Source organism: Lepidochelys olivacea (genome assembly GCF_965140295.1).
Source record: "Lepidochelys olivacea isolate rLepOli2 genome assembly, chromosome: 2".
NCBI classification, from domain to species: domain Eukaryota; kingdom Metazoa; phylum Chordata; order Testudines; family Cheloniidae; genus Lepidochelys; species Lepidochelys olivacea.
Genome location: NC_140412.1, coordinates 49,107,714 through 49,120,231, shown reverse-complemented (window position 1 = coordinate 49,120,231; position 12,518 = coordinate 49,107,714). Strand labels below are relative to the sequence as shown.

The 12,518-nt window shown below is 42.4% G+C and overlaps 1 protein-coding gene across 2 annotated transcripts in view; it reads left to right on the top strand.

Annotated features, from left to right (window-relative positions):
* The window catches only part of CPNE3 (copine 3), a 68,520-nt gene that overhangs the window by 18,234 nt on the left and 37,768 nt on the right, over window positions 1–12,518 (top strand). For both annotated transcript variants that reach the window (XM_084618125.1, XM_084618126.1), the window contains exons 2-3: window positions 7,227–7,366; window positions 8,433–8,612. In XM_084618125.1, coding sequence (XP_084474251.1) covers window positions 7,235–7,366; window positions 8,433–8,612 — 312 coding nt within the window. In that variant the 5' untranslated portion in view covers window positions 7,227–7,234. The remainder of the gene's footprint in view (window positions 1–7,226; window positions 7,367–8,432; window positions 8,613–12,518) is intronic.

Below are 12,518 nucleotides of genomic sequence, written 5' to 3'. Positions count from 1 at the left end.
GCTTTCATTTAAGATCTTACAGGACACTTTAGGGATAGACACTATGAAAATAATGTGTTAAGCATAGTGAGTTTGTCAGGCCTGTTAGGACTTGGCTGACAGATTAACAAGCCCTTTGCCACTGGCACCAGTGGGCCTCTGGTTCATACTAGACAAACAGGAATCATACACAGATGTTCAATATCTTCATCAATGATTTAGATAATGGCATAGAGAATACACTTAAAGTTTGTAGACGATATCAAGATGGGAGGGGTTGCTAGTGCTTTGGAGGATAGGATTAAAATTCAATATGATCTGGACAAACTGGAGAAGTAAATAAGATGAAATTCATTCAGTAAGGACAAATGCCTAGGTAGGTTTTGGAATCTCCATCATTGGAGATTAAGAGCAAGTTAGACAAACATCTGTCAGGAATGGCCTAGATCAGTGGTCCCCAACCTTTCTGTTGCAATAGCATATTCATGTTCCCAGAAGAGTGTAGCGGGCGCTGGACAACCAGCCGCTGAAATGCCGCCGAGAAGTGGCATCATCAAGAAGCAGCGGCATTTTGGTGGCAACGCTTCTTGGTGTTGCTGCTTCTTGGCAGCATTTCGGCAGCGGGTTGTCCAGCGGAAGCGCTCCCTTGTCAATAGGTGGGTGCACATAAATGCCCTTGTGGGTGCCATGGCACCCGCGAGCACCACGTTGGGGACCACTGGTCTTCCTAACACTAAGTCCTGCAATGAGTGCAGGGGACTGGACTAGATGACCTCTTGAGGTCCCTTCCAGTCCTATCATTCTGTGAAGACTCCACTGAAGGAACTGGGGCACAGAAGAGCCTTGCCTTCTCCCTAGCACAGGAGCTAGCAAACAGCTGTAAACAGGGGAGTTTGAGTGGGAGTTCTGTTGGAGGAGAAGGTAGCAGCCAGTCAGGCAGCGGCACAGACAGCTGCAGCGGCACAGGAGCTAGCAAACAGAGCTGTGAACGGGAGTTTGAGTGGGAGTTCTGTTGGAGGAGAAGGTATTTGTGTGTGTTTGGTTTTGTATTGGTAGTATCTGTATGTGTAGGGGCTTTGTGCTGGGAGAGAAGCTGAGCCCTGATTAGGGGGTGGGGCTTCACTGACTGGGGGTCCTATAAAGGTAGCAGCCAGTCAGGCAGCGGCACAGGAGCTAGCAAACAGAGCTGTAAACAGGGGAGTTTGAGTGGGAGTTTGAAAGGGGAGTTTGTCTTGTGGTGCTTGTGTGGGGTTTGGTTTTGCTGTGGGTGGTGGTGTTTTGGTGTGGTTTGTGTTTCCCAGATTAACAGGATTTAGGTGGGAAGGCTATGACAGATTCAGAGGTGGCAGTGGGAGTGACCCATGTAGCAGATGACACAATGAAGATGACTGGATGTGGAAGCTGTGGTATGTACATGATCCTGGAGGGGGCACCTGGTAAGAGTTTTCTCTGCATGAAATGCCGTCTGATAGAGCTGATGGAGGAAAAGATCAGAGGTTTGGAGATGCAGGTGGAAAGTCTGGTAGAGTTTAGGAAGGGGTTTGAGCAGATTATGGAGCAAAGACATGAGGTATCTGAAGGGAAAAGCTCAGACTTGCAGATGGAAGCAGGACTAGGGAATTCTGAGGGGAGACTGGGTGAGGAAAGTGGTCAGTGGAAGCATGTGACTAAAAGAACTAGGCAGAGGAAAAGACGGGCTAGTGAAGGAGAAATAGAGCTTCAGAATAGGTTTGCAGAGTTGGAAAATGAAGAAGGGGCTCAGCAGGTAGTCACTGAAGGTGATAGGGCAAGGAAGAAGAGAAGAGCGGTTAGTCCTATAGGAAAAGGGGAAGAGTTAATGGAGATTACACCAAATATGAGCCCCAGGAGGATACAGGATGGGTTAAAAAGGATTACAAGGGAGAATGGGAATGGAAAGAACTTGCAGCCAGAGGGAACAGGGGATAGACTGGAGAATAGCACCGTCACTAGGAAAAGGCAGGTCTATGTGATTGGGGACTCTTTACTGAGAAGAATAGATAGGCCTGTAACCAGAGCTGATCCAGAAAATAGGAGGGTGTGCTGTCTTCCAGGTGCTAAGATACAGGATGTAGACCTGAGGTTGAAAAGGATTCTAAAGGGAGCGGGAAAGAATCCCCTAATTATCCTTCATGTGGGAACAAATGATACGGCTAGATTCTCGCTGGAAAGTATTAAGGGAGACTATGCTAGGCTGGGGAGGACGCTTAAGGAAATTGAGGCTCAGGTGATCTTTAGTGGGATTCTGCCTGTTCCTAGAGAAGGGCAACAAAGGTGTGACAAGATTATGACTATCAATAGATGGCTTAGGCAGTGGTGCTATAAGGAGGGCTTTGGGATGTATGGCCATTGGGAGGCATTCATGGATAGAGGACAGTTCTCTCGGGATGGACTTCATCTGAGTAGGGAAGGAAATAGACTTCTAGGATGGAGGCTGGCACAACTGATTAAGAGAGCTTTAAACTAGGAATTTGGGGGAGATGGTTGGGAGATGTCCAGGTAATCTCCACGCCAGAATTTAGCATAGAGTGGAAAGAAAATGAAGTAAGAGTGGATACAGCTGTAGGTAGGAGGAAGGGCAGTGTAGATACAAGTCTAATAGGTTATACTGGTAGTAAAATAACCGTGCCTAATAGGGTACAGAATGTGAGTGAGGCCAAACAGCAAAAATTAAGATGTTTGTACACTAATGCAAGGAGCCTAGGTAACAAAATGGAGGAACTAGAGTTACTGGTGCAGGAAGTGAAACCAGATATTATAGGTATAACAGAGACCTGGTGGAATAGTAGTCATGACTGGGCTACAGGTATTGAAGGGTATGTGCTGTTTAGGAAAGACCGAAATAAAGGTAAAGGTGGTGGAGTAGCATTGTATATCAATGATGAGATAGAATGTAAAGAAATAAGAAGCGATGAAATGGATATGACTGAGTCTGTCTGGGCAACAATTAAATTGGGGAAGAAAACTATTAGAGCCTCCCCTGGGATAGTGCTTGGGGTGTGCTATAGACCGCCGGGATCTAATTTGGATATGGATAGAACCCTTTTTAATGTTTTTAATAAAGTAAATACTAATGGAAACTGTGTGATCATGGGAGACTTTAACTTCCCAGATATAGACTGGAGGACGAGTGCTAGTAATAATAATAGGGCTCAGATTTTCCTAGATGCGATAGCTGATGGATTCCTTCAGCAAGTAGTTGCTGAACCGACTAGAGGGGATGCCATTTTAGATTTGGTCTTGGTGAGTAATGAGGACCTCATAGAGGAAATGGTTGTAGGGGATAATCTTGGCTCAAGTGATCATGAGCTAATTCAGTTCAAACTGAATGGAAGGATTAACAAAAATAAATCTGCAACTAGGGTTTTTGATTTCAAAAGGGCTGACTTTCAAAAATTAAGGAAATTAGTTAGGGAAGTGGATTGGACTGAAGAATTTATGGGTTTAAAGGTAGAGGAGGCCTGGGATTATTTTAAATTAAAGCTGCAGAAGCTATCGGAAGCCTGCATCCCAAGAAAGGGGAAAAAATTCATAGGCAGGAGTTGTAGACCAAGCTGGATGAGCAAGCATCTTAGAGAGGTAATTAAGAAAAAGCAGAAAGCATATAGGGAGTGGAAGAAGGGAGGGATCAGTAAGGAAAGCTACCTTATTGAGGTCAGAATATGTAGGGATAAAGTGAGACAGGCTAAAAGTCAAGTAGAGTTGGACCTTGCAAAGGGAATTAAAACCAATAGTAAAAGGTTCTATAGTCATATAAATAGGAAGAAAACAAAGAAAGAAGAAGTGGGACCGCTAAAAACTGAGGATGGAGTGGAGGTCAAGGATAATCTAGGCATGGCCCAATATCTAAACAAATACTTTGCCTCAGTCTTTAATAAGACTAAAGAGGATCTTAGGGATAATGGTAGCATGATAAATGGGAATGAGGATATGGAGGTAGACATCACCATATCTGAGGTAGAAGCGAAACTCGAACAGCTTAATGGGACTAAATCGGGGGGCCCAGATAATCTTCATCCAAGAATATTAAAAGAATTGGCACAAGAAATTGCAAGCCCATTAGCAAGAATTTTTAATGAATCTGTAAACTCAGGGGTTGTACCGTATGATTGGAGAATTGCTAACATAGTTCCTATTTTTAAGAAAGGGAAAAAAAGTGATCCAAGTAATTATAGGCCTGTTAGTTTGACATCTGTAGTATGCAAGGTCTTGGAAAAAATTTTGAAGGAGAAGGTAGTTAAGGACATTGAAGTCAATGGTAAATGGGACAAAATACAACATGGTTTTACAAAAGGTAGATCGTGCCAGACCAACCTGATCTCCTTCTTTGAGAGAGTAACAGATTTTTTAGATAAAGGAAACGCAGTGGATCTAATTTACTTAGATTTTAGTAAGGCGTTTGATACTGTGCCACATGGGGAATTATTAGTTAAATTGGATAAGATGGGCATCAATAGGAAAATTGAAAGGTGGATAGGGAATTGGTTAAAGGGGAGACTACAACGGGTCCTACTGAAAGGTGAACTGTCAAGTTGGAGGGAGATTACCAGTGGAGTTCCTCAAGGATCAGTTTTGGGACCAATCTTATTTAATCTTTTTATTACTGACCTGGGCACAAAAAGTGGGAGTGTGCTAATAAAGTTTGCAGATGATACAAAGCTGGGAGGTATTGCTAATTTAGAGAAGGACAGGGATACCCTACAGGAGGATCTGGATGACCTTGTAAACTGGAGTAATAGGAATAGGATGAAATTTAATAGTGAGAAGTGTAAGGTCATGCATTTAGGGATTAATAACAAGAATTTTAGTTATAAGCTAGGGACGCATCAACTAGAAGTAACGGAGGAGGAAAAGGACCTTGGAGTATTGGTTGATCATAGGATGACTATGAGCTGCCAATGTGATATGGCTGTGAAAAAAGCTAATGTCGTCTTGGGATGCATCAGGAGAGGTATTTCCAGTAGGGATAAGGAGGTTTTAGTACCGTTATATAAGGCACTGGTGAGACCTCACCTGGAATACTGTGTGCAGTTCTGGTCTCCCATGTTTAAGAAGGATGAATTCAAACTGGAACAGGTACAGAGAAGGGCTACTAGGATGATCCGAGGAATGGAAAACTTGTCTTATGAAAGGAGACTCAGGGAGCTTGGCTTGTTTAGCCTAACTAAAAGAAGGTTGAGGGGAGATATGATTGCTCTCTATAAATATATCAGAAAAATAAATACCAGAGAGGGAGAGGAATTATTTAAACTCAGTACCAATGTGGACACAAGAACAAATGGATATAAACTGGCCACTAGGAAATTTAGATTAGAAATTAGACGAAGGTTTCTAACCATCAGAGGAGTGAAGTTTTGGAATAGCCTTCCGAGGGAAGTAGTGGGGGCAAAAGATCTATCTTGCTTTAAGATTAAACTCGATAAGTTTATGGAGGAGATGGTATGATGGGATAACATGGTTTTGGTAATTAAATATTCATGGTAAATAGGCCCAATGGCCTGTGATGGGTTTTTAGATGGGGTAAGATCCAAGTTACCCGGGAAAGAATTTTCTGTAGTATCTGGCTGATGAATCTTGCCCATATGCTCAGGGTTTAGCTGATCGCCATATTTGGGGTCGGGAAGGAATTTTCCTCCAGGGCAGATTGGAAGGCCCTGGAGGTTTTTCGCCTTCCTCTGTAGCATGGGGCACGGGTCACTTGCTGGAGGATTCTCTGCTCCTTGAGGTCTTCAAACTACAATTTGAGGACTTCAATAGCACAGATATAGGTGTGAGGTCTTTTTTAGGAGTGGTGGGTGAAATTCTGTGGCCTGCATTGTGCAGGAGGTCAGACTAGATGATCATAATGGTCCCTTCTGACCTAAATATCTATGAATCTATGAATCTAAAGGACACTGACCAAAATGCAGCCGACTGTCTTGGTAGCGGTGAGGACTCTGAGGGAGGGAATTGCATTTAGGTGTTCGCATTTTTTCTATAGATCTGTAACTCTTCAGCTTTCTCTGTGTGTGTGTGTGTGCACGCGTATGTACACATATGACTTTTTAAGAAGTTCCTTTGCAAAGCCTGCATTTTTCCTTACTTTAACTGTTAGGTGGTATAAACTGGAGTACCCAGGAGAGTGGAGTTCAGGAAAGAGTGTGCGTAGGCTTCTGAAAGAATTTGGTGGGTTAAGCAGACAGCTGAGGGTAGGGTTGACTGCAGGGTCCAATTTTCCAAGGAGGAGTTCCAGATGGGAATGCTTGAGAGGGCAGAACTAGAAACACTGGACACTGCTCACATTCAGTTGGTTTGGAAGCACATGGGATCGAAAATTTGGAGCCCAAATCAGCAGACTCATGACTGTTCAAGTGGGGATTCAGCCAGGGTTGTAACAAATGTATTACCAAAGTTAAGCTATAGTTTAATATTAAACTAAAAATAAAACATTATAACTGTCCTAGAGTAAGAGCTGGAACTGCAGTCCAGGAACCAGATGGTGATGGACTGCTTGTGCAGCACTTCTTGCTAGTGGGCCTCCTTTGGGTTCAAGGAAAGACTCGGGATGCTTCAGAGGATGTCCAAGAAAGTTTATAGTAGGCACTTACGGGATAATATGCTCCCAGCTAAAGTTTTCCTCCTCCTAACCCTCGTAATTAGAGGTTGGCTTTAGCCCAGGATTTTATATAAATTTTAAAATCCTGGTAAGTTCTTGGCTTCAGTATCCTGTTGCAGAGAGGTGCATACTACATATGCATTGTGTGTGGGAATTAATTTCAGCTCTGAATTTGCCAATTTTCCTTTTCAATTAGTTTTTGTATTATGTGACAGTGAATACCTTCATATGGGTGTTTTGCAGCATAATCACTTAATGTTTATTAAGTGCTTTAAGAACTCAGGGTGAAAAGTGTGCCAGAAGTATCTTATTTAATTGATACGGTTTTCTAGTGCTATTTCCAGTTTCTTACTTTGGTACCCAGATGGTTTGAGAAGCCTGAATCTTTCATCTTGTATACACATTTTTGTGTGTTAATGATTGGAATGAAGTTTTTTTTTATTTAAATGAAGCTAGAAGTTTGTTACAATATACAGATATGTGTCAGTGTGACTTGTCCAGGTAGCACTTAGAGCTCCAAATCTTGCTCTTGAGAGGCTCATACTACGCCTACTTCCTGATGCTTTTAGGTTGCATCTGTTTATTTTTGGAGTCTATATTTTTTTTAATATTTAGTTCTTCTGCTTATTTCCAGATTAGCAGATGGCGGCACAGTGTGTAACAAAGGTGGAGCTGACCATCTCCTGCAACAATCTCCTGGATAAAGATGTTGGTTCAAAGTCGGACCCGCTGTGTGTACTTCTCCATAATACAAGTGGGCAACAGTGGTATGAGGTAGAGTATGACACTTTTTTCCTAGAATATTCTTAAAGTACAGTCTGGCTGAGTATTTCTAACAATGAAAATAGTGAGGTACTAGAGTTACTTTCAATAGTTCTTATGACTTACCAACTGTACTAGATACTTCGGGCCAGAGTGTGTGTGTGTGTATCAATCACGGACATGTAACCTGCTACGGAGCTGCACCGTGCGAGTGGTACTTTTATTTTATCTAGGCTCTCATAATATCTGAGGCTATGGCTACACTACATCTTAAGTTGGTATAAATTATGTCTCTCAGGTGTGAATAAGCCACCCCCTGAGCGACAGAAGTTGAACCTACCTAAGCACCGGTGTGGATAGCGCTATGTCAGCTGAAGAGCTTCTCCCACCAGCATAGCTACCACTGCTTGCAGGGGCTGGAGTAATTAAGTTGATGGGAGAGCTCTCTCCTTTTGGCATAGCTGCACTGCTAGTGCAGACGCTCTGCACCGTTATAAGCTCTGTGGTGTACCCATAGTTTAATTTCCCGGGGGGGCCCTGCTCTCTGCAGAGAATAGACGGGCAGGCAGCAGGCCTTCTGGTGTACTGGAGGAGCTAACTCAGAAGCAGCAACTGCTCTGTCTTCTAATGGAATAGTGTGTGCTTGCCCCCAAAACTGCCAGTGTTGCCCTTTCTAATGATTTGACTTCTTCCTGTTCTCTCATTGTTTGTTCTTGTCCAGTGTGGTGATTTCATCAGGACTACTAGGTTTTTCAAACATTTCTGAGTTCATCTCTCCCAGCCTTCACTTTGGACAAAATGTTACATTTTATTTATGAAATGTCCAGAAGTGACTGCATTTCACTGGTGGGAGAACTGATCCTTAAATATGCCTTGTCTACCACACCTGGATTTTGTAAAATTTAGTTTGTAAAGTACTTTCTACTAGGATGAAAGGTGTTCAGAAGTGCATATTATTATACTTGTACCTAGCAGGGCTCTTGGAAGCCTAGCATGAGATGTGAATTGATTTGGCCACCAGCATAGTTGTATGAGCCAGTTGATGAACATCTTGGTAATGTGACTTTTCTATTTGCAGGTTGATCGCACAGAAAGGGTTAAGAATTCCTTGAACCCAAAGTTCGCCAAGAGGTTCCTAATTGATTACTACTTTGAACTGGTTCAGAAGTTTAAATTTGGGATTTATGACATTGACAACAAAACCATTGATCTAAGTGATGATGACTTCCTGGGAGAATTTGAATCCACTCTGGGACAAGTGAGTTCAAACAGTGCCTGAGCATGTACTACAGGGAATATGTTTGTGACTGGTTACTCCTGGCCTCCCAGGGTGTCACCTGATGTGCTGCGGTACTACTGAGCCCACCTGTTCCACCAGCCTGGGCTCCCTTACACTGTCGTGCTGAGCCCCGCCTGCAAGCCTCCTCCAGCATACACCCAGCTGCAGACAGACACAGATACTGAAATCAGCACTCATGGGAAGGCTTCGGCTTAGGAATGACCCAGCACTAAGTTCACACCCCCTCTGGAGTGTAAACCCAAAATTGTATAGTCTTGCACTGCACAGAGAACTGTACAGTGTAAGCTCATGAAATTTGCTCCCTTCCTCAGTGTGGAGGAAGATGTCCATAGCTTTTTGCCCCCTCATGTATGAATTCCACAAACTGATTTTAGAGAAAACAAAAACCACGTTTATTAACTGCAAAAGATAGATTTTTAAGTGATAAGGGTTAGCAAACAGATCAAAGCAGATGGTGTTGAGCAAATAAAACAAACATGCAAACTAAGCTTAATACACCAAAGAAACTCATTACAAGTAAAAAGAAAAGGAGTACTTGTGGCACCTTAGAGACTAACAAATTTATTTGAGCATAAGCTTTCGTGAGCTACAGCATCTGAATGCATCCAATGAAGTGAGCTGTAGCTCACGAAAGCTTATGCTCAAATAAATTTGTTAACCTCTAAGGTGCCACAAGTCCTCCTTTTCTTTTTGCAGATACAGACTAACACAGCTGCTACTCTGAAACCTGTCATTACAAGTAGTAATTTCTCACCCTAAATGTTGTTTTAGGCAGATTGCAGAGGTTCCTGAAGGTAAACTGCTCTTGCTTGCAGTTTAAACTCTAGGTATTTCTTTCACAGGCCAGACACCTTTTCCAGCCTGGGCTCAGTCCTCCTCTTGCCCCCTCCCTCTCCCCCCACCTTTGTCCTTGTTTCTTAGATGTTTCCAGCTGTCATCCTGGGCAGGGATTCAGTGAATAACAAACCTTGATTACATCCCTCCCTTGCCTGAAATAGGTTTTACATATGGCAGGAATCCTTTGTTTTCCTGTGTGGTTCCTCACCCCCCCATCAGTGGAAAATACTGGTATTCTATCATGGAGTCCAGTGCCAGGTTTCATAATCACATGACCCTGCAGTGTCAAAGCAGCCATGAGTCAAAGGCCGTTTGTAGCATCCCAGAGATTAGCATCTTTAAAGACCCATTGTTCTCCCTAATGGTCCATTGACTTGTCCCCAGCTAGCCAGCCAGACTAATTGCATTCTGTCTGGTGGGCATTCCCCAGGTGCAAACACTTTTGTACTACAGATGTACAGTCTATATTCCTAACTTTAGATACAAAAATGAGACAGGCATACAAATAGGATAATCACATTCAGAAAATCATAACCTTTCTAATGATATCTTACATGTCTGATCTTGGACAAAACATCATAGTTATGCTATAATCATATAATATTTCTATGAAGAATATGGGGTGTAGTGTGTCAATTTTATTACCCACTTTGATTTCTACTAAAACTATGTAATAGTAAGCTTACTTTAAGCTATGCCTCTTTTATATGCACTGACCTATAACCACGCTCATGAGGGGATAGCACTCGTAAGTGAAGAATAAGAGTCTCTGCTAATTTGTCTACACTTAAAATGTTACAGCTACTTACTTATGTGGACTGGAAGAGTTCTCCGATTGGAGTAGGTAATCCACCTCCCTGAGAGGCGGTAGTTAAGTCAACAGTAGTTCTCCATCAACCTAGCACTGTTTACACCGGGAGTTAGGTCAGTTTAACTGCGTTGCTCAAGTGTGTGGATTTTTCACTAATTTCCTTGTGTAGACCAGGCGTAAGAGTCTCTGCGAGTTTGTTTTTCTTTCAGTTCCACACATAAGATCATTCTGTGAGCACTCGTCTTGAGGTTTTGTCTAATGTATGCTAGTCGAAGTAGAATATGAGAGAGAGAATATTATCTCTATCAGAAGAGGGTGAGATCTTTTATTGGACCAACTTCTGTTGGTGAGAGAGACAAGCTTTTGAGATCTTCTTTAGGTCTGGGAAATGTACTCAGTCACAGCTAAATACAAGATGGTACAGATTGTTTAGCATGAGTAGTTAACACACATTTCAAGGGATCATTCAGGTGACCTGTTAACACTTCTCTAGTCATAGGGGGAAAAGAGGCTGAGGGGCAAGGTTTAACTGGGTTATAGATTGTTCCAAGAAGTCATAAATCCAGTATCTCTATTCAGTCCATGATTTTTAGTATTTAGCAAAATTATGAAATTAAGCTCCCAGGCCCAACTGTAAAAGGTTTTGTTCAGACGTCCCTTGAGAATAACGACTGAGAAGTCAGATAGAGTGATCGCTTTGTGAAAAGTTTCAGAGTAACAGCCATGTTAGTCTGTATTCGCAAAAAGAAAAGGAGTACTTGTGGCACCTTAGAGACTAACCAATTTATTTGAGCATGAGCTTTCGTGAGCTACAGCTCACTTCATCCGATGAAGTGGGCTGTAGCTCACGAAAGCTCATGCTCAAATAAATTGGTTAGTCTCTAAGGTGCCACAAGTACTCCTTTTCTTTTTGTGAAAAGTGTTCACCTGACGGTGATAAGGTACTTTTGTCTTATTTTTTTTTTGTGTGAGTTCATTCAAGACCATAGTGGTGCTGTTTGGGCATTTAGTGCATTGGAAGAAGTGTACACCTCATGTTGTGATACGCATGTGAAGGATCCATGGATCTTAACACCCCCCACAACACACAGTTTCGACCATGCTAGCAGTGGAGGTATGTCTGCAGGTTTTGCATCTGTTGTTCTTGCAGGGTCTGGTGCCGCTTTTAGTTGGTGTGTCCTGGTATGTGGGGAGTTTGCTTCTGATGAACTTGGAGAGGTGGGGGGATTGTTTGAAGGCCAGAAGTAGGGGGTCAGAAAATTTCTTTCAGAATGTGGTTCCCATCAAGTATGTGTTGTGATTATCTGATGATAACCCATATTGGTACCTATGTGGAGTGATAGGTGACAACTAGGTGTGTGTGGTCAAAGGAGGTTTTATTTCTGTGTTGAAGCAGGTTCTATTGGGTTATTTGGGTGGCCCATTCCATAAAGTGATCTATTTCTCTGATTCGGAGTGTCCTTGTTTGGTGAAGGCAGTTTTAAGTGTGTTTATACTAGACTTTCTCCTGTCAGCATATTCTGTAGTATCTAAGTCCCAGGCTGTAGATAACAGATTTTCTGGTGTGCTTGAGGTGCTTACTGGACCTCTGAAGGTAGGTGTGGTGATCCGTGGGTTTCTTGTACATTGTTGTCTGTAGGATTCCGTTGTCGAAATTGATCTTGGTGTCCAGGAAGTTGTTGCTAGTGTGGGTGTGTTTTAGAGAGACTTTTATGTGTTGGTGGTAGTTGCTGAAGTTGTAGTGAAAATCTATGAGGTAGTTTAGGTGTCTGTCCAGGGGATGAAAATATCATCTATGTATCTCAGGTATCTTATTGGTTTCATGCTTGTGTTTGTCCAGAAATTCTTCTTCAAGGTGGCCCATGAAGAGGTTGGCATATCCCTGGCTGTAATTAAGCAGATTGCTGTTTAGAGAACAGGTGGACTAGGAATAAATGAGAAATGATAGCTAGTCACTGCCATACAGAATACCCAAATGCTTGCAGATTCCAAACTACTGTTGTCATGACATGACACTTGAGCTATTAAGTCAGGCTCCATAGAAAATCCTATAGTAGCTATTAATCTGTACCTTAAAGCATTGTAACAGCAGCATGATACTCTTCCTTTCTGCAAGATCAAAAACAAGATCATGTGGCATGATTGCAAAACATTGCAAACATCAGTGAATTATATGAATTGCTAATTTTGAGGCTTTTTAATGAGGCATCAGGTTC